The sequence below is a fragment of the Erythrolamprus reginae genome, unplaced genomic scaffold, assembly GCF_031021105.1.
Source record: "Erythrolamprus reginae isolate rEryReg1 unplaced genomic scaffold, rEryReg1.hap1 H_34, whole genome shotgun sequence".
Taxonomy (NCBI): Eukaryota; Metazoa; Chordata; class Lepidosauria; order Squamata; family Dipsadidae; genus Erythrolamprus; species Erythrolamprus reginae.
The window spans coordinates 215,001-237,500 of NW_027248489.1; the positions used below are offsets into that span (position 1 = coordinate 215,001).

At 43.4% G+C, this 22,500-nt stretch overlaps 2 protein-coding genes across 5 annotated transcripts in view; both read right to left on the minus strand.

Annotated features, from left to right (window-relative positions):
- The window catches only part of LOC139155627 (tripartite motif-containing protein 54-like), a 30,991-nt gene extending 16,698 nt beyond the window's left edge, over positions 1-14,293 (minus strand). The window contains exons 1-4 of the mRNA XM_070730833.1: positions 14,129-14,293; positions 7,310-7,470; positions 3,657-3,822; positions 2,792-2,887 (exon numbers count right to left, since the gene is read on the minus strand). Coding sequence (XP_070586934.1) covers positions 2,792-2,887; positions 3,657-3,822; positions 7,310-7,470; positions 14,129-14,293 — 588 coding nt within the window. The remainder of the gene's footprint in view (positions 1-2,791; positions 2,888-3,656; positions 3,823-7,309; positions 7,471-14,128) is intronic.
- Positions 14,294-15,915: 1,622 nt separating this feature from the next.
- Positions 15,916-22,500, minus strand: part of LOC139155620 (dnaJ homolog subfamily C member 5) — a 77,032-nt gene continuing 70,447 nt past the window's right edge. For all 4 annotated transcript variants that reach the window (XM_070730819.1, XM_070730822.1, XM_070730820.1 and 1 more), the window contains one exon: positions 15,916-22,500. This exon is cut by the window's right edge and continues 53 nt beyond it. In XM_070730819.1, the coding sequence (XP_070586920.1) occupies positions 22,450-22,500 (51 nt within the window). In that variant the 3' untranslated portion in view covers positions 15,916-22,449.

Genomic DNA, 22,500 nt, shown 5'->3' on the forward strand with positions numbered 1-22,500 from the left:
CCCTGCTCAAGCAGGAAATCCTAAATCAGTGATGTCAAACCTTGTTCTGGCCAGCTGATTTTCAGCCTTACGGAAGGCCATTTTGACCTCCAGAGCCTTTCCTGAAGCCTCCAGGGGCAGAAAACAGCAGAGTGTTCTCCCTGTCAGGAAATTCCTCCTTAGTTCTAGGTTACTTCTAACCTTGATTACTTTCTACCCATTGCTTCTCGTCCTGCCTTCTCGTGCTTTGGAGACTAAGTTGACCCCCTCCATGTCCAGTCAATGAAGCAGTGGAAGTGATGTGCTGGTGCCTGGAGGCTGTTGGGGTCTGGATGGGTGTCAACAGACTCAAATTCAACCCTGATAAGACGGAGTGGCTGTGGGTTTTGCCTCCCAAGGACAATTCCATCTGTCCGTCCATCACCCAGGGGGGGAAGTACTGACCCCCTCAGAGAGGGTCCGCAACTTGGGCGTCCTCCTCAATCCACAGCTAACATTAGAAAACCATCTCTCAGCTGTGGCGAGGGGGGCTTTTGCCCAGGTTCACCGGGTGAACCAGTTGCGGCCCTATTTGGATCGGGAGTCACTGCTCACAGTCACTCCTGCCCTCATCACCTCGAGGCTCGACTACTGTAATGCTCTCTACATGGGGCTACCTTTGAAGAGTGTTCGGAAACTTCAGATCGTGCAAAATACAGCTGCGAGAGCAGTCATGGGCTTCCCTAAATATGCCCATGTTACACCAACACTCCGCAGTCTGCATTGGCTGCCAATCAGTTTCCGGTCACAATTCAAAGTGTTGGTTATGACCTATAAAGCCCTTCATGGCATCGAGACCGCCTTCTGCCGCACAAATCCCAGCAACCGGTTAGGTTCCACAGAGTTGGCCTTCTCCGGGTCCTGTCGACTAAACAATGTCACCTGGCGGGACCCAGGGGAAGAGCCTTCTCTGGGGTGGCTCCGACCCTCTGGAACCAGCTCCCCCCAGAGATCAGGATTGCCCCCACCCTCCTTGCCTTTCGTAAACTTCTAAAAACCCACCTCTGCCGTCAGGCATGGGGGAATTGAAACATCTCCCCCTTCCCCATGTAGTTTTTGTGTATGATTCGATTGTGTGTTGTTTTTTTATATATTGGGGTTTCTTTTTTGGACTTTTAATCTAAAACTGTAACCTAGATTTTTAAATATTAGATTTGTTGCTATGTATTGTTCTTCGCCATTGTTGTGAGCCGCCCTGAGTCTGCGGAGAGGGACGGCATATAAATTCAATACATCTAATCTAATCTATTCTTCTTTGTGTGGGTAGCCCCTCAGATATGGGAAGACTGCTATCATGGCACCCCATTCCTTCTTTTAATTAAACTAGACAAGGGTAATGCTGGCAGCCATTTTGTGAAGGTTCCCACTACACACATTTTGTTTTTTTTAATGTGGGGTTTCTTGCAATCTCTGAATCTACTTTATTAATCCGTCGGCACAGATAACTTCTATATATATGCCATTAGTATCACCACATTTGAAAAGCATCTTTTGGTTATTGGTGCAAAGTCACCCAATTGGTTTTTATGCCTAAGGTGGGACTTGAACTCACCGTCTTTTGGTGATTGATGCAAAGTTACTATGGGACTAAGGTGGGACTAGAATTCACTGCCTTTTGGTGAATTCCATCTGGGTTTCATGCGTAATAATAATAATTAATAATAATAATTTATTAGATTTGTATGCCGCCCCTCTCCGAAGACTCGGGGCGGCTCACAACAATGATAAAAACAATATTATAGTGGCACAAATCTAATATAAAAAGAACTAACTAAAGCCCTATCATATTAAAACCAGACAACACATACATACCAAACATAAATTATAAAGAGTCTGGGGAAAAGATGTCTCAAATCTCCCATGCCTGGCGGTAAAGGTGGGTCTTGAATAGTTTATGAAAGACAAGGAGGGTGGGGACAGTTCTAATCTCCGGGGGGAGTTGATTCCAGAGGGCCGGGGCCGCCACATAGAAGGCTCTTCCCCTGGGGCCCGCCAGACGACATTGTTTAGTCGACGGGACCCGGAGAAGGCCAACTCTGTGGGACCTTATCGGTCGCTGGGATTCGTGCGGTAGAAGGCGGTTCCATTGCCATGGTCCATTGCCATGTAGGGGTTTAAAGGTCATAACCAACACTTTGAATTGTGACCGGAAATTGATCGGCAGCCAATGCAAGCCACGGAGTGTTGTAGACATGTGGGCGAATCTGGGAAGCCCCACAATGGCTCTCGCGGCTGCGTTCTGCACGATCTGAAGTTTCCAAACACTTTTCAAAGGTAGCCCCATGTAGAGAGCGTTGCAGTAATCGAACCTCGAGGTGATGAGGGCATGAGTGACTGTAAGCAGTGAGTCTGTGTCCAAATTAAGGTGGGCCTAGAACTCACAGGCACCTGCTTTCTAGTTTGGCGCCTTAACCACTAAATCAAAGTGGCTCATTTGCAGCGGTCAAGGGTCACATAACCAATTTTGCAATGTTTTTCTGCTGAAAATCTCAGCTTTTCCAGTTTTCAGCAAACCTTCACCAATGGATTCACATTTATGACCGCAGCATCCCCTTAATGACCACTGCAAAAATTGTCATTGCATTGGGCAAGGCAGCATTGCAGTCATAACTCCAGGACTAATTGCATCTCTCTGTTCCACTTGATCCTCTTGTGTGAATGGAGCCGGTGAAAATATTGGGCCATGTGAAGAATGCTGGGAGACATTCCCGATTTTCAGAGGGGAAAAAAACCTGAAAACAAAAAACGGGAAGACGAATAATTCAGGCCCCACCTCAATATTCCTGCACATGCCTTGGAGTTCAGCCACGTAGGTTTGGATCCTGTCATTGGCTGCCACGAGGGCCCCGATTCCATCGGTCAATTCCACCTAGATGGGAGAGATCCGAAGCAGATGGCCTTGAGGTCAAAATGTTTATTCAGAATATCCTTATTTTCAGCAAACCAAATAGCATCTGAGAAATAAATCACATTCCACTCCAGTGCTCTCACACAAGGTTTGATTTATTAACCCTGGATTCTGAACAAGAATATATGACAGACCCACGCATGCGTAGAATGATGCATAGGAGAGAACAACTGAAGGATTATTACAGGACATAAGTGAGGCCACCTGTGGTTGGCTGGGACTGCTGTAATTAGTGCTACAGATAAAAAGAGCAGCGTTCTGGTTTAGCCTTGTGGAATTTTATGTGATTCATAGTTCATCAAGATCGTGGTTTTGCTGTTTTCCTGTTCAAGACTGTGTGTGGACTTTCTGGACTTTGGAATTTGGACTCAATTTCCCAGTTACTGGGTGAGAAATTGGATTGCATTTAACCTGTGCCTTGTGTGTTCCAGAAAATCCCTTTGAAATTTAAAAAGGGAGTTTTTTCTGCTTTTCTGTTGATAAAGACTTTTAGTTTTCCTTCTACTGTGTGGTGTGTGTCTTTCTGGACTAATTACCCTATAATTACAGGCGGTTGGGACACGCCGGCAGAACAGGTAATCTCTATTTTGTGGGTGTGCTGTTAAGAAAGTTTTAAAAACAGTTTCTTTTTAACTTTTACATCAAGAGCTCGAATTATCAACACGTAGCTTAAAAAAAAAGTTGAATCCTACCACTGATCTTATCTTATCCTCTGTGGGTTGGAACACACCTTCTGCTTGGCACAGATGTCCGGAAGTGGAGCCACTTCGCACTCCTTGTGCTCCCCGAAAACCTTGCACAGGGAGCACGTGGGAACAGCGCACGTCACACAGTAAATGTTGATGCGTTCCTCTTCGTGCTCTTCGCAGGTTGGGTGCTCGGTTTTCAACAGAGGCCTGTGAGAGAAGGAAGAAAAATATCAGGTGGGGAAAAAGGAAATAATATACGATGGGAGGAAGAACAGATCCCCCCAAGGCTTCCAAATCCCCTTTATTTCTTTAAAAAAAAATCAAGTTACAGTATTTATTTATTTATATACAGTATAAATATTTTGAAGACGGTATTCTCCAGGCATTTAATTTTACAAAAGAAGAAAATAACAGATATACTACTACTACTACTACTACTACTACTACTACTACTACTACTGTACTACTACTACTACTACTACTACTACTGTACTACTACTACTACTACTACTGTACTACTACTGTACTACTACTACTACTACTACTGTACTACTACTACTACTACTGTACTACTACTACTACTACTGTACTACTACTACTACTACTACTAATAATAATAATAATACATATAGTAATGATAACAATAGTTGTAATTATATCAGCTTATATTAACTGTAGTAGTATACTTACAATTGTAAACAACGTTCAATATTTTATTTATTCATTTATTAGATTTATTTTTTTATTACACTTCATTTATTTGTTTGTTTGACTTCTATGCCATTCTTCTCAACTAACTGACTATTCAATTCAATTCAATTTATTTGATTTGTATGCCGCCCCTCTCTGAAGACTCAGGGCGGCTCACAACAATAATAAAAACAGTATAACAATGGAACAAATCTAATAATGAAATTATATTTTAAAAAACCCAACAATTTATAAACCATACAACACATACATACCAATCATAAAATATAAAAGCCTGGGGGAGATGTCTTAATTCCCCCATGCCTGGTGATATAGGTGGGTCTTGAGTAACTTGCGAAAGACAAGGAGGGTGGGGGCCGTTCTAATCTCCGGGGGGGAGTTGATTCCAGAGGGCCAGAGCCGCCACAAAGAAGGCTCTTCCCCTGGGGCCCGCCAAACGACATTGTTTGGTCAACGGGACCCGGAGAAGGCCAACTCTGTGGGACCTTATCAGCCGCTGGGATACGAATATAAATAAATAATAACAACAACCAAGTTGAAAGAGACCTTGGAGGACTTCTAGTCCAACCCCCTGCTTAGGCAGGAAGCCCTACACTACTTCAGACAGATGGTTGTCCAACATCTTTTAAAAACTTGGAGTGTTGGAGCATTCACAACTTCTGGAGGGCACCGGACCAGATTATATCAGGGACTGCCTTCTGCTGTACGAATCCCAGCGACCAGTTAGGTCCCACAGAGTGGGTCTTCTCCGGGTCCTGTCAACTAAACAATGTCGCTTGGTGGGACCCAAGGGAAGAGCCTTCTCTGTGGCGGCTCCAGCCCTCTGGAACCAACTCCCCTCAGAGATTAGAATTGCCCCCACCCTCCTTGCCTTTCGTAAGCTTCTTAAAACCCACCTCTGCCGCCAGGCATGGGGGAACTGAGATACTCTTTCCCCCTAGGCCTTTACAATTTTATGCATGGTATGTCTGTATGTATGTTTAGTTTTATAATAAGGGTTTTTAACTGTTTTAATATTGGATTGTTATATGCTATTTTTATTACGGTTGTTAGCCGCCCCGAGTCTACGGAGAGGGGTGGCATACAAAACCAATAAATAAATAAAATAAATAAATAAATAAGCTGTTCCATGGATTAATTGTTCTGTCAGGAAATTTCTCCTTAGTTCTAAGTTGCTTCTCTCCTTGTTTAGTTTCCACCCATTGCTTCTTGTTGTACCCTCAGGCGCTTTGGAGAATAGCTTGACTCCCTCTTCTTTGTGGGAAACCAAGATATTGGAAGGCTGCTATCCTGTCTCCCCTGGTCCTTTTCATTAAACTAGACATGCTCAGTTCCTGCAACCGTTCTTCATATGTTTTAGCCTCCAGTCCCCTAATCATTTTTATTGCTATTTTCTGCACTCTTTCTAGAGTCTCCACATTATTTTTACATCGTGGCCACCAAAACTGGATGCAAATATTCCATGTGTGGCCTTACCAAGGCCTTATAAAGTGGTATTGACACTTCACGTGATCTTGATTCTGTCCCTTTGTTGATGCAGCTTAGAACTGTGTTGGGTTTTGTGGCAGCTGCTGCACACGGCTGGCTCCTATTTCAATGGATTTTCCACTAGGACTCCAAGATCCCTCTCACAGTTACTACTGTTGAGCAAGGTACCTGTTGTGGTTAGCTCTGGCCCAGCTCCTGCTCCAAGGACTGTGGATGTGGGGGAGACATCCACAAGCTGCAGGCCTGTTTTGCCCCCGGTGGAATCTGCTGATGAAGGCTCCTCTGACCAAGAAGACATGAGTGACAGGGAGGAGGAGAGTGTGGCAGACAGCTCAGAAGGAGATCAATTATCTAGCTCCTCCTTGGATTCAGAAGAAGAGTTAATGATATAGCCACGCATGCGGAGAGCAATGCATAGGCAACAACAACTGAGAGATTATTATCAAAGAAAATGAGGCCACCTGTGGTTGGGTGGGGCTGTGGTCATTAGTGAGGCTGCTATAAATAGCAGCCTGTGGGTTTGGCCATTGTGGAGGATTATCTGATTGTTGTGTTTCGTGCCTGCTTTGCTGACTTTGACCTTTTGTGTGCTGATTTTTCCCCGCTTTGAAACTAAACCAGAGCAAAGTGTGTTTCACTTTGTGAAAGAAGGACTGTGAATTGCCTCACAGCTGCAAGCTAAGTATCTCAGAACTGATAAGGGACTTGTACAAATTACCAGTTTGTTTGGAGACGAGTGCTCTTTGCTAGACCAAAAGAGGGCTTAGGTTATGTGAATTTTCATTATAAAGAACATTGTTTTGAATTTTCAAACGTGTATGTGACTGAAATTTGTACCTGTGAATTTTGGGGAGGAGTCTACCAGAGAGCCCGACAGAACAGGTACCATATATACTGCATTTTTTTAAATAACAATAATCTTCATCTAATTTCTACCTCTTATCTCTAACCATTCCATGTTAACTACGCAATATTCTGTATCTCCCTTAAGAGCCGGGGTGGCGCAGTGGTTAGAGTGCAGCACTGCAGGCTCCTTCAGCTAACTGCTAGCTGTAGTTCAGCAGTTCAAATCTCACCACCGGTTCAAGGTTGACTCAGCCTTCCCTCCTTCCAAGGTGGGTCAAATGAGGACCCTGATTGTTGGGGGCAATATGCTGACTCTGTAAACTCTATAGAGAGGGCTGTAAAAGCACCATGAAGCAGTATGTAAGTCTAAATGCTATTGCTATTGCTATCTTTTATCCTCAATGTCAATCTATCCATCCCTGCACAGTCCAATATTTTCCGAATTACGTTCCCATCAAATCCCCTTTCATTCTGAATTGAGACAAATCCGCTGCCTGCTTTTAGAGTCTACCCAGATCTAGCAAGCTGGAATGACCCCCAGTGCTGGCAGGCGGCCAAAACAAATTTAATAAATCCATCCATGAATTCTGCCCACATTTGGGGATGTGATGCGAAAGATGCCCTGGAATAGCTGAGACAGGCAGCCCACCTTTCTGGTCCTCTTGCTGATGCTTGTTTGTAGATATCAATGATGTTCTCCACCAGCAGATTCCGTTGCAAGCCGTAGATGCCGTGTCTGTCCAGGACAACTTCGTGGCGGCACGATGGGCATCGGAATCTCCCTGCAGAGCCCAGGGTTGTCCCTCGAGACTGTGGGATGCAAGAGATGATAAAGGGTCATTCTTTGTCAAGTGGACCAGGGGAAATTGAAGCCTTATTTGAAAAGAAACCACCACAAAAACAACATATATGATAGGGGGAAACATTCTCTTTCCAATGAAATAAAAATGAAGATGATTGAAGCTGAGAAAATAGAGAGCAATAGAAAAACATTCTTGCTCTTTCTGATGAAGATGATTGAAGGTGATGAAAAAGTGCTCTCTGTTTTCTCACCTTCAATCATCTTCATTTTTAATTCGTTAGAAAGAGCATGTTTTTTCCTATGATATATGTTGTTTCTGTGATGATTTCTTTTCGAATAAGGCTGCAAAAACCACTCAAGTGGCCACCTGGTCCACTTGACAAAGAATGACCCTAAACACGCCAATAGGTAAGGATCGGTTGGATGCAGCCTTGTTGGGGAGATCTCCATGGAGCACACAAGTGCGGGTGAAACCATCAAAACATTGTGTTGGTTAAAGCTGTGTATTAAGAGGGGAAGGAGAGGGAGAGAAGGAGAGGGAGAGAGGGGGAAGGAGAAGGAGACAGGAAGAAGGAGTAGGAGAGACAGGGTAGAAGGAAAGAGAGAGAGAGAGAGAGTGAATGAGGAAGGAGAAGGAGGAGGAAGAGAGGGAGGGAAGGAGAAAAAAGGGGAGATGGGGGACAAAGAGAATGAGAGAGGAAGGAGAGGGAGGAGGGGGAGAAGAAAGAAGGAAGAAAGGGAGAAGAAAGAAGGAGAGGGAGAAAATAAGAAGGGAAGGAGGAAAAGGAAAGAGGGTAGGAAAAGGAGAGGGAGGGGGAAGAGGAATGTGGGAGGAAAGGAAGGGAAAGGCAAGGGAGAAGGAGGAGAGGGAGAAGGGAGAGGGAGAGAGAAGGAAAGGAAGGGAGAGGGAGGAAGGAAGGAAGGAAAATGAGGAGAAGGAATGAGGGTAGGAAAAAAGGAGAGTGGGAAGGAGAGAGGGGAAGGAAAGGAAGAGAAGGAGAAGGAGGAAGGGGAAGGAGAAAGGGAGGAGGAGGGAAGGAGAAGAAAAGGAAGAGGGAGAAGAAAGAAGGAGAGAGGGAGAGAGGAAGGAAAGAGAGGGGAGAGGGAGGAAAGGAAGAGAAGGAGGAGAGGCGGAAGGAGAAGGAGACAGGAAGGAGAAGGGTAAGAGGGAGAGAAGAAGAGGAGAGAGGGGGGAAGAAGGAGGAGAAGGAGAGGGAGAGGAAAGAAGGGGAGGGAGAAAAGGAGGAGGATGAGGAGGAAGAGAGGGAGGGAAGAAGAAAAGAGAGGGAGAACAAGGAGAAGGAGAGCAAGGGCAAGGAGAAAGGAAGGAGAAGGAGAGAAAGGGAGGAAGGAGACAAAGAGGGAGAAGAGGGAGGAAGGAGAAGGAAGGGGAGAAGAAAGAAGGAGAGAGGAAGGGAGAGGTAGGAAGGAAGGAGAAGGGAAGGAGGAGGAGAGAGGGGAGATGGTGCAGGAGGGAGGGAGACAGGAAGGAAGGAAGGAAGGAAGGAAGGAAGGAAGGAAGGAAGGAACTTTGCTTTGCTTTGCTTTGGACTAATCCCCCAATCGCTCTCCACTTGAAATTTAGGTCTTCAGAAGAGAACTAAGCTGAGCTCACATGCACAATCACCTCGAGGCAGCCTTCTTCGGGTCCCGTCAACTAAACAATGTCGTCTGGCGGGACCCAGGGGAAGAGCCTTCTCTGCGGGGGGCCCGACCCTCTGGAACCAGCTCCCCCCTGAGATTAGGATTGCCCCCACCCTCCCTGCCTTTCGTAAACTCCTTAAGACCCACCTCTGCCGTCAGGCATGGGGGAACTAAAACACCTCCCCCTTGCCCATGTTGTTTTGTTGATTGATTGACTGTGCGCCTGTTTTTTTTATATATATTGGGATTGTTTTAGGAAATTACTAATTTTAAATTGTAATTAGATTGGTGGGCATTGGATTTTTATTATGTACTGTTTTTTATTATTGTTGTGAGCCGCCCCGAGTTTGCGGAGAGGGGCGGCATATAAATCCAATAAATCTAATCTAATCTAATCTAATCTTCTTACCCCCGAGCAAAGCCAATAAGTTTGCATTATCAATAGTGTTATTATCTATCCTGCTTGGGTGGGCCAATTGCAAAAAAACAGCCACCCACATAGAAATGGAGTGGGGAGAATAACAGAGTCTGCATGCTGGTTGTTCTGACAACAGAAAACTAGCAAGCTTGGACTCCCTGTCACTTAGGCCAGTGTTTCCCAACCTTGGCAGCTTGAAGATATCTGGACTTCAACTCCCAGAATTCCCCAGCCAGCGAATGCTGGCTGGGGAATTCTGGGAGTTGAAGTCCAGATATCTTCAAGTTGCCACGGTTGGGAAACATTGACTTAGACGTTCGAATGGTTTCTTGACACCTGCCTTGTATTTTTTTTCCCCCCAGTCTCACATTTCAAAATCGGGGCACCTCGGGGAGCAATGCTCCAGAATTTGAGATACGCCCCCCCTTTTTTTGCAGCCCAGGCTTCGCAAAGGTCAAGGGCTCGATGCTCAGCCCTCCAGGGGTTAGCTGGGAGGGGCCCTAACCAGACCAGCTCCAGCAAAAGAGCGTGTTATTTTGGCAAGGGAACCGAATGCCCAAAGACTGACGGGAGCCAAGGCACGATATCCCATAATAGCCCAAAGGCAGGTGTCAGTAACCCCCAAAGGGCTAGAATACAGAGCATTGAATCAACTTCAGTAATTGGGACTTGTGGACATGCATGTCTGGGAAGAAATGTTATTTATTTATTTGCTTTCTCAAGTATTGGCAGCAATCAAAGATATAACTACCGTATATATCTCCGGGACCGCCTTCTGCTGCACGAATCCCAGCGACCAGTTAGGTCTCACAGAGTTGGCCTTTTCCGGGTCCCGTCGACTAAACAATGTCGTCTGGCGGGACCCAGGGGAAGAGCCTTCTCTGTGGTGGCCCTGACCCTCTGGAACCAGCTCCCCCCAGAGATTAGGATTGCCCTCACCCTCCTTGCCTTTCGTAAGCTCCTTGAGACTCACCTCTGTCGTCAGGCATGTGGGAATTGAGACATCTTCCCCAGGCCTATATAATTTATGTATGGTATGTTGTGTGTATGTTTTTTAAATTATGGGTTTTTAGCTCTTTGAAATATTAGATTTGTATTTTACATTGTTCTTTGTCATTGCTGTGAGCCGCCCCGAGTCTACAGAGAGGGGCGGCATACAAATTTAATAAATAAATAAATAAATAAATAAATAAATAATAATAATAATATATACATGATGCTAGTAAGAGAGAGACATTAGAACAGGGGACGGAAGGCACGCTGGTGCACTTATGCACGCCCCTTACTGACCTCTTAGAATAGGGAGAGGTCAACAGTGGATAGTCTAAGGGTAAAGTTTTGGGGGTTAGGTGAAGATACTACAGAGTCAAGTAGTGAGTTCAATGCATCAACTACTCAGTTACTAAAGTCATATTTCCGACAGACAGGTTTGGAGCAGTTTAAGTTTGGATCTGTTGTGTGCTCGTGTGTTGTTGTGGTTGAAGCTGAAGTAGTCGTTGACGGGAAGGATGTTGTAGCAGATGATTTTATGCGCTGTGCTTAGGTTGTGTTTTAGGCGACATAGTTCTAAGATTTCTAAACCTAGGATTGTAAGTCTAGTTGCGTAGGATATTCGGTTGCGAGTGGAGGGCCCTTCTAGTAAAGTATCTCTGGACTTTTTCTAGAGTGTTTATGTCTGAAATGCGGTGTGGGCTCCAGACAGATGAGCTGTATTCAAGGATTGGTCTGGCGAAAGTTTTGTATGCTCTGGTTAGTAGTGTGAGATTACTAGAGCAGAAGCTACGTAGGATTAAGTTAACAACTCTGGAAGCCTTTTTGGCAATGTTGCAGTGGGCTTTGGCACTTAGGTCAATTGATAGGGGTATTCCAAAGTCTTTTACGGTGTGAGGATTGTCTGTAAGGTCTTGTTTGTTCTGTTTGTATTGGTGTTACTCCAAACAGAGAAGCATCCCCGGCCAAAGGTGTGTTTTAAAGGAAGTCAAGATGGAGGCCAAAGCAAGGAAAGCCCCACCCCACTTTTTAAAAAAGGGGCGGGGCTTGACTAGGAAAATTGTGGCTGCCATTTTGGATATTTCTGGCCACAAATGAAGCTGTAAGAAAGATGGAAATATAGGTTTTCTTAAAGCATTAAGTATGGCAGATGACCCACCTTTGGCCCTTGGGGTTGAGTCTTTTTCATCCTTGGGCCTTTGGAGGCCCTCTGTCCACTCACCTTCAAGCTGCCACAACCTAACGCAAAACCCACAACCGTTCCCCTTTCCAATTGTGTTGTAATTTTGTTTTCAGAAGGGATCTTTCCCAGTATTCCTTGCAATCTTGCTTCCAAGTTTTAGCCATTTTAAGAGCTGTGGACTTCAACTCCCAGAATGCCTCAGCCAGGCATTCTGGGAGTTGAAGTCCACACCATTCAAAATGGCTAAATTGGGAGACAATGCTCTAAACCAGGGGCAGGCGAAGTTGGCTCTTCTATGACGTGTGGACTTCAACTCCCAGAATTCCTGAGCCAATCATGTTAGCTCAGGAATTCTGGGAGTTGAAGTCCACAAGTCATAGAAGAACCAACTTTGCCTACTCCTGATCTAACCTAACGTTCCTTTGGGTGTAGGAACACACAAAGTCTCCGAATCCATTTTCCCCTCCCTTTTAGATCTGCTTAATTTGTCCAGCCAAAGCCATTGTTTTGAGTTGGAGATTTTGACCTGCCACAAGTAGAAAAGTACTATGGGAATTGGGAAGGGGTGGTTGCATGAGAGGGAAAAATGCTAGCCACAACAAATTCTTTCCAGAGATTCAAGGTCATCCTTTGTTCAGCACCAGCTGGAAGTAGAGGGGAGGATCCTGGACATTGAGAGAACCGGAGTGGTCCGTGTGATGAACATGTGGGTGTGGGGACAAGGGAGCCTGGGTGGAGAACTGTAGGAAAAGTTAGTATCGGTTTGACTACAGTTTGTCTCCAACATGGCTCTTAATAAATTGGAATTTGGAAGAAGGCCAAGGTTTGGACTCTATTTTATTTCTCGGATGTTTGTTGGGACGCTGACAGAATTTGTGTTTCCTATCTTTTGGGGGAGAAGAAATACATAAAATTCAAAGTTTAAAGGAGACTTAATATTGGGTTTTGTTGTTGTTTTTTTAAAAAAGGACAACCCCACTTATCTTCTGAAGAACAAAATATCCAAGCCACCCACAAACACAAAACACAATCCCAACCTTCTCATGTTTCCCCCCATCAGCTGTGATCCTTGAAATTGTGGGATCCACCAGGATCCTTGAAATCTGGGAAAGCATCTTCCCAATTCCCCAAAGGTGTTGACCCAACCGACTCTGCTCTCTCCCAATTCTGAGGATCCACTGCTTCACACGTTGGGAAACGTTTCCACTAACTTAGAAACATAGAAGATTGACGGCAGAAAAAGTCCTCATGGTCCATCTAGTCTGCCCTTATACTATTTCCTGTATTTTATCTTAGGGTGGAGATATGTTTCTCCCAGGCATGTTTAAATTCAGTTACTGTGGATTTACCAACCATGTCTGCTGGAAATTTGTTCCAAGGATCTACTACTTTCAGTAAAATAATATCTTTCCCCCAACTAACCTCAGATTGTGCCCCCTTGTTCTTGTGTTCACTTTCATAGAAACATAGAAGTCTGGCGGCAGAAAAAAGACCTCATGGTCCATCTAGTCTGCCCTTATACTATTTTCTGTATTTTATCTTAGGATGGATATATGTTTATCCCAGGAATGTTTAAATTCAGTTACTGTGGATTTATCTACCACGTCTGCTGGAAGTTTGTCCAAGGATCTACTACTCTTTCAGTAAAATAATATTTTCTCATGTTGCTTTTGATCTTTCCCCCAACTAACTTCAGATTGTGTCCCTTTATTCTTGTGTTCACTTTCCTATTAAAAACACTTCCCTCCTGGACCTTATTTAACCCTTTAACATATTTAAATGTTTCGATCATGTCCCCCCCTTTTCCTTCTGTCCTCCAGACTATACAGATTGAGTTCATGAAGTCTTTCCTGATACGTTTTATGCTTAAGACCTTCCACCATTCTTGTAGCCCATCTTTGGACCCGTTCAATTTTGTCAATATCTTTTTGTAGGTGAGGTCTCCAGAACTGAACACAGTATTCCAAATGGGGTCTCACCAGCACTCTATATAGTGGGATCCCAATCTCCCTCTTCCTCCTTGTTATAACTCTAGCTATGCAGCCAAGCATCCTACTTGCTTTTCCTAACGCCCGACCACACTGCTCACCCATTTTGAGACTGTCAGAAATCACTACCCCTAAATCCTTCTCTTCTGAAGTTTTTGCTGACACAGAACTGCCAGCGCGATACTCAGATTGAGGATTCCTTTTCCCCAAGTGCATTATTTTACATTTGGAAACATTAAACTGCAGTTTCCATTGCTTTGACCACTTATCCAGTAAAGCTAAATCATTTGCCATATTACTTACATCCAGTCTCCAGAACTGAACACAGTATTATTCCAAATGTGGTCTCACCAGCGCTCCATACAGCGGGATCACAATCTCCCTCTTCCTGCTTGTTATACCTCTTTCAACTTGCTTGAAAGGTTTCCCTCCCACAACTATACCTGAAAAATGTCATTGGCGCATTTCCGGCAGAGGTTGTGTTGACACGGAAGGATGACCACGGGTTTGGTGAACATCTCCAAGCAAATGGGGCAGATGAGTTGCCTCTCCAAGTCCATGCTGGGACAATCTCTTGGGTAGGAGGTGTACTCCATGTGCTTCGACATGTCCAGACGTTGGTGGAAATGCAGCTCCTTCTATGTGTCCTTGGGAAAAAGCACTTGACAGCCTTTGGGTTCCCCAGAGATCGGCCACATGTTACTTGAAGGCTCCAGAAATATAACCGTGTCTCTCTTACTCCCCACCGGTGGTTTAAGTTTCGACTGCATCTTAAAGGGCCATTTCGGCTCAGATGCAAAAGTTGGCGTCTCAAAGGTGGGAGTCAAGATTAAAGTTTTGGAAATATATTGGATTGTGCAGAACTGGACAAATTGGCTACTGAACTAAAAGAAAAAGCAGATTCGGAATACAGTGTTCCCTCGATTTTCGCGGGTTCGAACTTTGCGAAAAGCCTATACCACGGTTTTTCAAAAATATTAATTAAAAAATACTTTGCAGTTTCCCCCCCTATACCACGGTTTTTCCTGCCCGATGACGTCATATGTCATCACCAAACTTTTGTCTACCTTTAATAAATATATTTTTAATAAACTTTAATAAATAAACATGGTGAGTAATAATCTAAATGGTTGCTAAGGGAATGGGAAATTGTAATTTAGGGGTTTAGAAAAGCTAATCACGACTACGACGAATGTTTGAAAACAGGGTGACAAATGACAGGCTTAAAATATAGAAACATAGAAGATTGATGGCAGAAAAAGACCTCATGGTCCATCTAGTCTGCCCTTATACTATTTCCTGTACAGTATTTTATCCTAGGATGGATATATGTTTATCCCAGGCATGTTTAAATTCAGTTACTGTAGATTTACCAACCACGTCTGCTGGAAGTTTGTTCTACTCTTTCAGTAAAATAATATTTTTTCATGTTGCTTTTGATCTTTCCCCCAACTAACTTCGGATTGTGTCCCCTTGTTCTTGTGTTCACTTTCCTATTAAAAACACTTCCCTCCTGGACCTTATTTAACCCTTTAACATATTTAAATGTTTCGATCATGTCCCCCCTTTCCCTTCTGTCCTCCAGACTATGCAGATTGAGTTGTGAAGTCTTTCCTGATACGTTTTATGCTTAAGACCTTCCACCATTCTTGTAGCCCGTCTTTGGACCCGTTCAATTTTGTCAATATCTTTTTGTAGGTGAGGTCTCCAGAACTGAACACAGTCATAAATAACTTCTTTTCCAGTGCCGTTGTTACTTCAAATGGTTACTAAATGAATGGTTGTAAGTTGAGGATCATCCATACAATGGATCCCTTATGGATCTCCTCTTCAATTGTAGCAAAATGGAGAAAAAATGCAAATCAAGCCAAGGTTTGGGTTTTTTCTTTTGCCATGAAAACATTTATTTTACAATCTTGATTTCTGGTAATTTAGCAATCTTTATTTTATTTTTTTTCATGTTTAAGTACCTACTCAGACATACAATACATAAATTACCATGCTAAAACATAATAGAATTCCTTCTGGAACTGGAGGTATGTACAGGAGGTCAGGACGTGCGAGTGTTAACAATCCACAAAGTGCGTACAGCCACAGCTACTTACATACAATTTAAAGGACGACCCTTTAAAATAACATAACAAAATATATATATATACAGTATATATTCTGTGTGTATATATATATATTTATATAATTGCTTTTCAAATGCATCTATACTTTGATTGTGTTTTTTTTCTATTTTTCTTTTTAATAATTAGCGTTTTGTTTTTATTTTATTTTACCTTTTTAACACATTGGGATTTTCCCGCCCCTCCCCTTCTCCCATCCCGCAAATACAAGTGCAAAAACAAAAACAAAAAAAAAACAGTTCCCTCGACAGGTTACAAGGATTTCAAGAAGAGGTCACAGTAAAATCTAAAAATCGTCTCATTAAGCGAATGATGTGCCCCCACCAAATGTTGGGATTTCGGAGCCTTGTTTTTGGAACGTTACTGAATTCAACCAACACTGTAACACAGATATACTGGCCAACTGCCCCTTTAGCCCAGGAATCGCTAATCTTGGCAACTTGAAGACTTGTGGACTTCAACTCCCAGAATTCCTCAGCCAGCATGGCTGGCTGAGGAATTCTGGGGGTTGGAGTCCACAAGTCTTCAAGGTTGGAGATCCGTATCTTAGTCCATCAACCTCCTTCCTTAAATACACGAAACCCTCTAAAATGGGCCAACTACTAGGGAAATAAATTCACCTCCCACCCCCCAAAAAACAACACACTGGCATGTGAGGAAGGGATGAACTGAACAACTGCTCAACAAGATGAAGCCAGCGTACATTCACACGGAGATATCCACACCCAACAAGAAAAACGGAGCATCTGAAGGGCTGGTTTGCTGGATAGAGCTTCATTTTTAGGTCATTCCTAGCTTCCAAGAGAGACGTGATTTTTTAAAAAATAATTTAAAAAATGGTTTAAAACATCTCCAATGAGATAACTTCTGTGATCCGCACCGTGTGGTTAAATGATTGTGTTGATCGCCTCCAGTAAAAGATTTATTTTAAAAAATGTCCTTTTAGGGTAAAGGGTGGATGGTGGCTTTCTAGGGACAGGGAATTAAAATGTGGAGTCGGACAAGGGAAGGAAAGAGGGACAAGGTTCTACAAACACCTCTCCTACTTGAGGGTGTTAGGCCAAGTCCATTCGTTGGATTTGGAGATTTTGGCCTGACACATATGCAGAACGTATTAGTGCTGCGGGAATTTGGGAGAGGTTTTTTCCAGGAGGATTGCAGAGTTGTAGCCATAACAAATCCCTTCTGCGCTCATACATTCTACATTCTAATAAATGGCAGGCCAAAGTCTCCAAATCCAGCTGTGGCTGTGGCCTGACGGAAGATTTCTCTGCAAATCAAAATTTCTGTGTGTCTATTTCAGCGTTCTCTCATAGAGACGTTGTGAGGAGGACCACCAACCTTCTCCAGAACGTTTCAGCCAACAGGAGGAAACAGTGGGAGTTTTTCAAGGCATCAGTTTGGGGGGAAGGTTGCAGGTCGGTTCTAAAAGGGGAGATCATATGGATCCACCCAAGATGAAGGCCGGCTAGTGGGGCGAACAAAGCCACAGAATCTTTCCACCAACCCTATCTGCTCTGTCTGATGGGTTCATGGCCTTCAGAGAGCTGAAAGGTAGAAGGCGACCTTCACAGGTGGCTGGTGGAAGTCCTCCTGGTTTCATTTGGATAGTGGTGATGACGGTGGTGGGAGGAATGAAAAAACAGAACATGATTTTTAGAAAAGGATCTCAGTAAGAGTACTACGTATATCTAATTCACTGTTTCTCGGGTCATCTCTCAAGGCCTCCCTTTCCTCATGAAATCTTCTGCAAAAAAACCATTTTTTTTATTGAGCCATAAAAGAATCCTAATTCGGGGATGCTTGAAGTCAGAACCTCTCATTCATGCTTGGCGCATGAACTGCAGAAAAGTGTATTTGCACGATGATTGGCAGGACATGAGCTAGAATTAAGTTCCAGATTTTACTTAGGTTTGGTCAAAGTCAGTGTTGGACTGGGGAATGCTGAACTCGCACACTATGTGTCTTTCTGTGTACACCGTCAGGGTTGTTATCCAAAGACTTAAAAACAAAGGATGCTAAACTAAAATCAGCACAAATTATAGCTGCTGCAAGTATAAGACAGAGCAAGGGACACACACACACAATAGCTTTTAGGATATTTACATAACTGTATCTACAAATGTAAAACCCAGAGGTCCTACATATATGACTTGGGTTTTTGATGAAGGCCCTCAGCTTGCTAGCAAGAATGTGTTTTTTCTTACCCATTGAAGCAGAAGCTCCTAATTTATATAGAAGGGGTACGGAAAGGAGGGAAAGGAGATGGAGACGGGGAAAGAAAGGAGAAAAAGAATGAAGGGAAGGGAGAAGGAGAAGACAAAGAAGGAAGGGAGTTAGAGAGAAAAAAGAGGAGGAAGGAGAACTGGAGAGAGAAGGAAAAGGAGAAAATGAATGAAAGAAATGTAGGATGAGAGGAGAAAAGGATATGAAAGAGGAGGTGGAATCCAGAGAAATTTAGGATACATGAGCAATTTGCTCATGGCAGAGGGCCAGAAAATTTAGCAGCAATATATAGGGTGGCAAGGCCGCCAAATGAGAAAACAATTCGGGAAAGTTTTCATATTTAGTTGAATCAGAGAAAAATCAAAAGCAAATGTTATGTACTTGCAAAGTTCTGGCTTCAAATTCATTGGCACTGAGTCTTTCATAAACCAAGGTCAGTGGACTTTTTAAAAAAGCATTTATGGATTAGGGTCCGTCTTGGATCTCAGTAGTTTCTTAGGGGCAAGACCTTGGATGCTAGGTTTCACCAAATGGACGACTGAAATATAGCTTGGCCATAACTCTGGGGGAAATTAATTCTGGGTAGTATATTTGTACATGTAGTACAGATGTAATACAGTTTGGGTCTTACTCATACCTACCACAAATGCATTGATAGCTATTGCCAAGATTTTGTCAAAGTTAGAAAAATCAGAGGAAACAGCTGCTGAAGTTTTTGTGGCAACACACAACAGTTGGTAAATAAAAAACAAAAGTCAAGCTACTGGGGGGGAAACTCAGCTTCAATTTGCATCTCATCCATTGCTGAAAAATCAGGGAAATCAGGAACTGTGCTGATTTGAACACAGAACTTCCGCAAAAGATAGGTCGAATAATTTTTAAATGTCCACTGCTCAAGGCACAGACAGCCATCTCTCGGGATTTTAATATTTGGGCTTGATTTAAAGAAAAAAAAATCTATACAGTATACTAACAAGATTTCAGAAACCTAACAAAATTTCTGAAACTTTCCACAGGGAAGGGAATCTTTGGCTTCAACTAACTTTACATGAAAATAAACTAATCTAAAACATCAAGATTCTTGAATGGAAGATAGCACTGATTGTACATCTAAATCTGAATTGTATTTTACACGGGAGATCAGACTAATCAAGTTCTGTGTCTTGATTGAAGAGAATTAAAACAGTGTTTCCCAACCTTATCCATTTTAAGATGTATGGACTTCAACTCCCAGAATTGCCCACTGATGGCTGGGGTATTCTGGGAGTTGAAGTCCACGCATCTTAAAATGGTTAAGTCTGGGAAACAACGAGTCAGAGAGGAATCAAGAAAGTTTACAAGAACATGATAGAAGGTCCAGCTTTAGCATAATGAGAACACAAGCAATAGAATAAAATTTGCAATATAATTACTGGAATGGTTATGGTACCACCTACAACACATATTTCAATTTTTGCAAGTGAACTCAGAGTACAACAGAGCTAGCAGGGCAGTATCCAATTGGCAATTTTGGGAAATGGGTTCGGTTTGCACATCATCCTTCAAAATGTTGGGGGGGGGGAATCAAAATTATATCTAGGTCCAGCAGGGGATCACAAAGCCAAAAAGTAGTATTTTTAAAAAAGCTGTAAAAAGCAACGGAATGAGAAGTTCATCTACACCAGGGACCTTGGTGACTTTAAGGTTTGTGTCCACAAGTCTTAAAGTCGCCCAAGTTGGACACCCCTAAGTTATACACAGAGTGGCACAACAACCACACAAATTGGCCAACTATTTCAAGTATTATTTGAGATAAAACCGTTGCCTGATTTTTTTTAAAAATGTGACCACCTTAAAATAGAAAACCTGAAGAAGAGCCCCGAAGCAGTTCCTAGAGTGAACGGTGTCACTTTGTGACGATTCAACACATGCGCAAATATACACAACCAGGGAGCATTCGAACGCATAGCTGCCACCTGCCCTCGGATAAATCGTAAGAGTCCCTTTCTGGCGCAGACGCCCGGGAGATGTTACGACAATGTCACAATGGGCCACGACAACCTCACACACGTGATGCAAAAGGGGTTGTTGGTGACAGGATTTCGTGGGCCTCCGCCCCCTCTCGATTGCAAAGTGGGAATAAGATTGTGAGACAAATCGGGGTGGGGAAGTGATCGAAGGAGAAGCAGCTGGAAAAATAAGGGAGTTTTGAGCGATATTCTTATTAACAAACCTAGTGCACAGATATGCCCGCTGCCTGGGTGAACGCACAACTACCACTGGTGGTGGATTCTCCCACTCATCACGTCCAATAGAGAGAGCCGAACTAGAATTGGGCCAAGAAGAACATCTGCAGAACATTTCTCCAGACAAAGGCTCTCCAATGTTGGGAACTTTTAAGATCCGTGGATTTCAATTCCCAGAATTCCCCAGCCAGCATGGGAATTGAAGCCCACTGGTGTTAAAAATCTCCCAAGTTGGACATCCCTGCTCTACACAGAAATACACAGAAGAGCAAGTAGGGTTTTTTTTTTCTTTTTTAAAAAATTGCCATTTAGACATACAACTCACACGACTTTACCACACACTGCTTCAAATATGTAAAAATACCGCACAATGAAATTTGGATATTTAAGAACGGATCGCTCCCGTTTTATCAAGGAAGGACTGAGGAAGAGAAAGAAAGCAGCCTGCCAGCCAACCAATCAGATAAATTCAGGCATGGATTCGAGGTTGATCCGGACATCTTGGGTCTGATTCATTCCCCACCTGCTCAGTTCTAGTCAGTTTCAATCTGATTCTTGCCCCGCAGGTTGGAAACGGAAAAACACAGAAGCCAATTCTACAATAGTCTTCACTGTCGGAATTGTGACCTGCTAGATCCCTATTCCTTCATCTAGTGGCCTCGAGCACTGTTGGAACTCCGCACCCCAAAATTTCCAGCTATGAACATTGAGGAAGAGAGGGGAAGAGCCAAATGAATTGCATGCATCAAGTCTATCGAGGTGCCACGGAGGGGAATTATGTCCACCTCATATACTAGGACAGCCACAAATGTGGCAGGGTGTAGAAACCAAGATGGTATCACCCAAGTCGTGAGCAACGGGTTCAAATTGTACCAATGGTCTGATGTCCTTAAAGCATGCCTTACATCACTGTCATACCTTCCCAGGGCAGGAAGTGAACACCGCCGGCTGGTGAATGCCAAGGGCTGCACCCCAACACCCTGCCGGATATTGGCACCGATTTAAGGAATCATGAGCCGGATGGCAGAGATTATTTTAAATATAAATTAAAAATAAACCTAAGCCCGGTATATAGGACACATTTTCTATAAAGTTGGACGTGATAAGATTTATTGTTGTCATTTTAAAAAGAGTACTATAATTTGAGAACAATCTAAAAGCTGCTTTCGGATATTACTAACACTTCATCCCGACTGTGCAGTGAAAACATGCTTTGTACCAATGGGGTTAACTATAAATAGTTTGGGGAAATGCTTTTCCCCCCCCCAAATTTAAACAAGAATAATGTGTGTTTTAATTTAAATGTCAAGTAATTTCTAGTTTTGCAGTATTGTAAAAAAAAAAAAATCACTACTTTGGCCCGCTCCCATAAACTATGAAGAACACTTTGCAAAGGTGATGGCCCTCCAGAGACAGTGGATTACAACTTCCTGCATTGGAGAAAAGGTTGGACAAGGTGTCTGCGATGCCTCAACCGGCTTTGAATTTCCAGAAAACAGCATTTTTCCCTCTTAAACCCCCACCCTGCCTCCCCAATCCCTTCCTTGCAACATCAGCATTATTCAAAATAAAGTCATTGAGGCAAAAATTCAGGTGCCAACGGGCAGGTGGGCAAACTTGAAATCTCTGCTGCTCTCCAGTGGAGCAGGAGGGGATCGGTGGCTCAACTGTATGGAAGTTTTGTGGCTCCTTGGATCAATTTTTCAGTTCTCTTTGAAAACAAAAAAAAATGCCTCCTGGTTTGACTGCTTAAAATGCAGAATGTAACCGTCACACTCGTCATGATTAAACTCCTTAGTACATTTACAACACAAAAAACGTTTATAATGTAAACTTGACACATGCTATTCTTCCTTTTTAAAAAACAGAACGGGAGAACAACGAAAAGAGGCAGGGGGTGGGGGTGGGAAGAAGAAGACTAAAGCTAAACAGGTTCAAATTCGGCATGCTACAGTACTTCCATGTCTCATTGAGATACGACACTGAAGGTGAGAAAAAAGATGACGAGGGGATTACAAAATATTTGCCAGCAGGTTACGAAGCTGCCCAATTGACCACCGGCGAACCCCTTCCCTTCCCCATAATCTATTCCTAATGTCCATGATTCTAGTGCTGGATTGGCCATTTAATTATCGATCCGTATCCGTTATCCGTTCGGGTTAAATAAGTGCTTCCTTAACTTTAGTTAAATCCATCGGTGTGGTAGCTGGGGTGGGAATCTGCCGTGAGCTG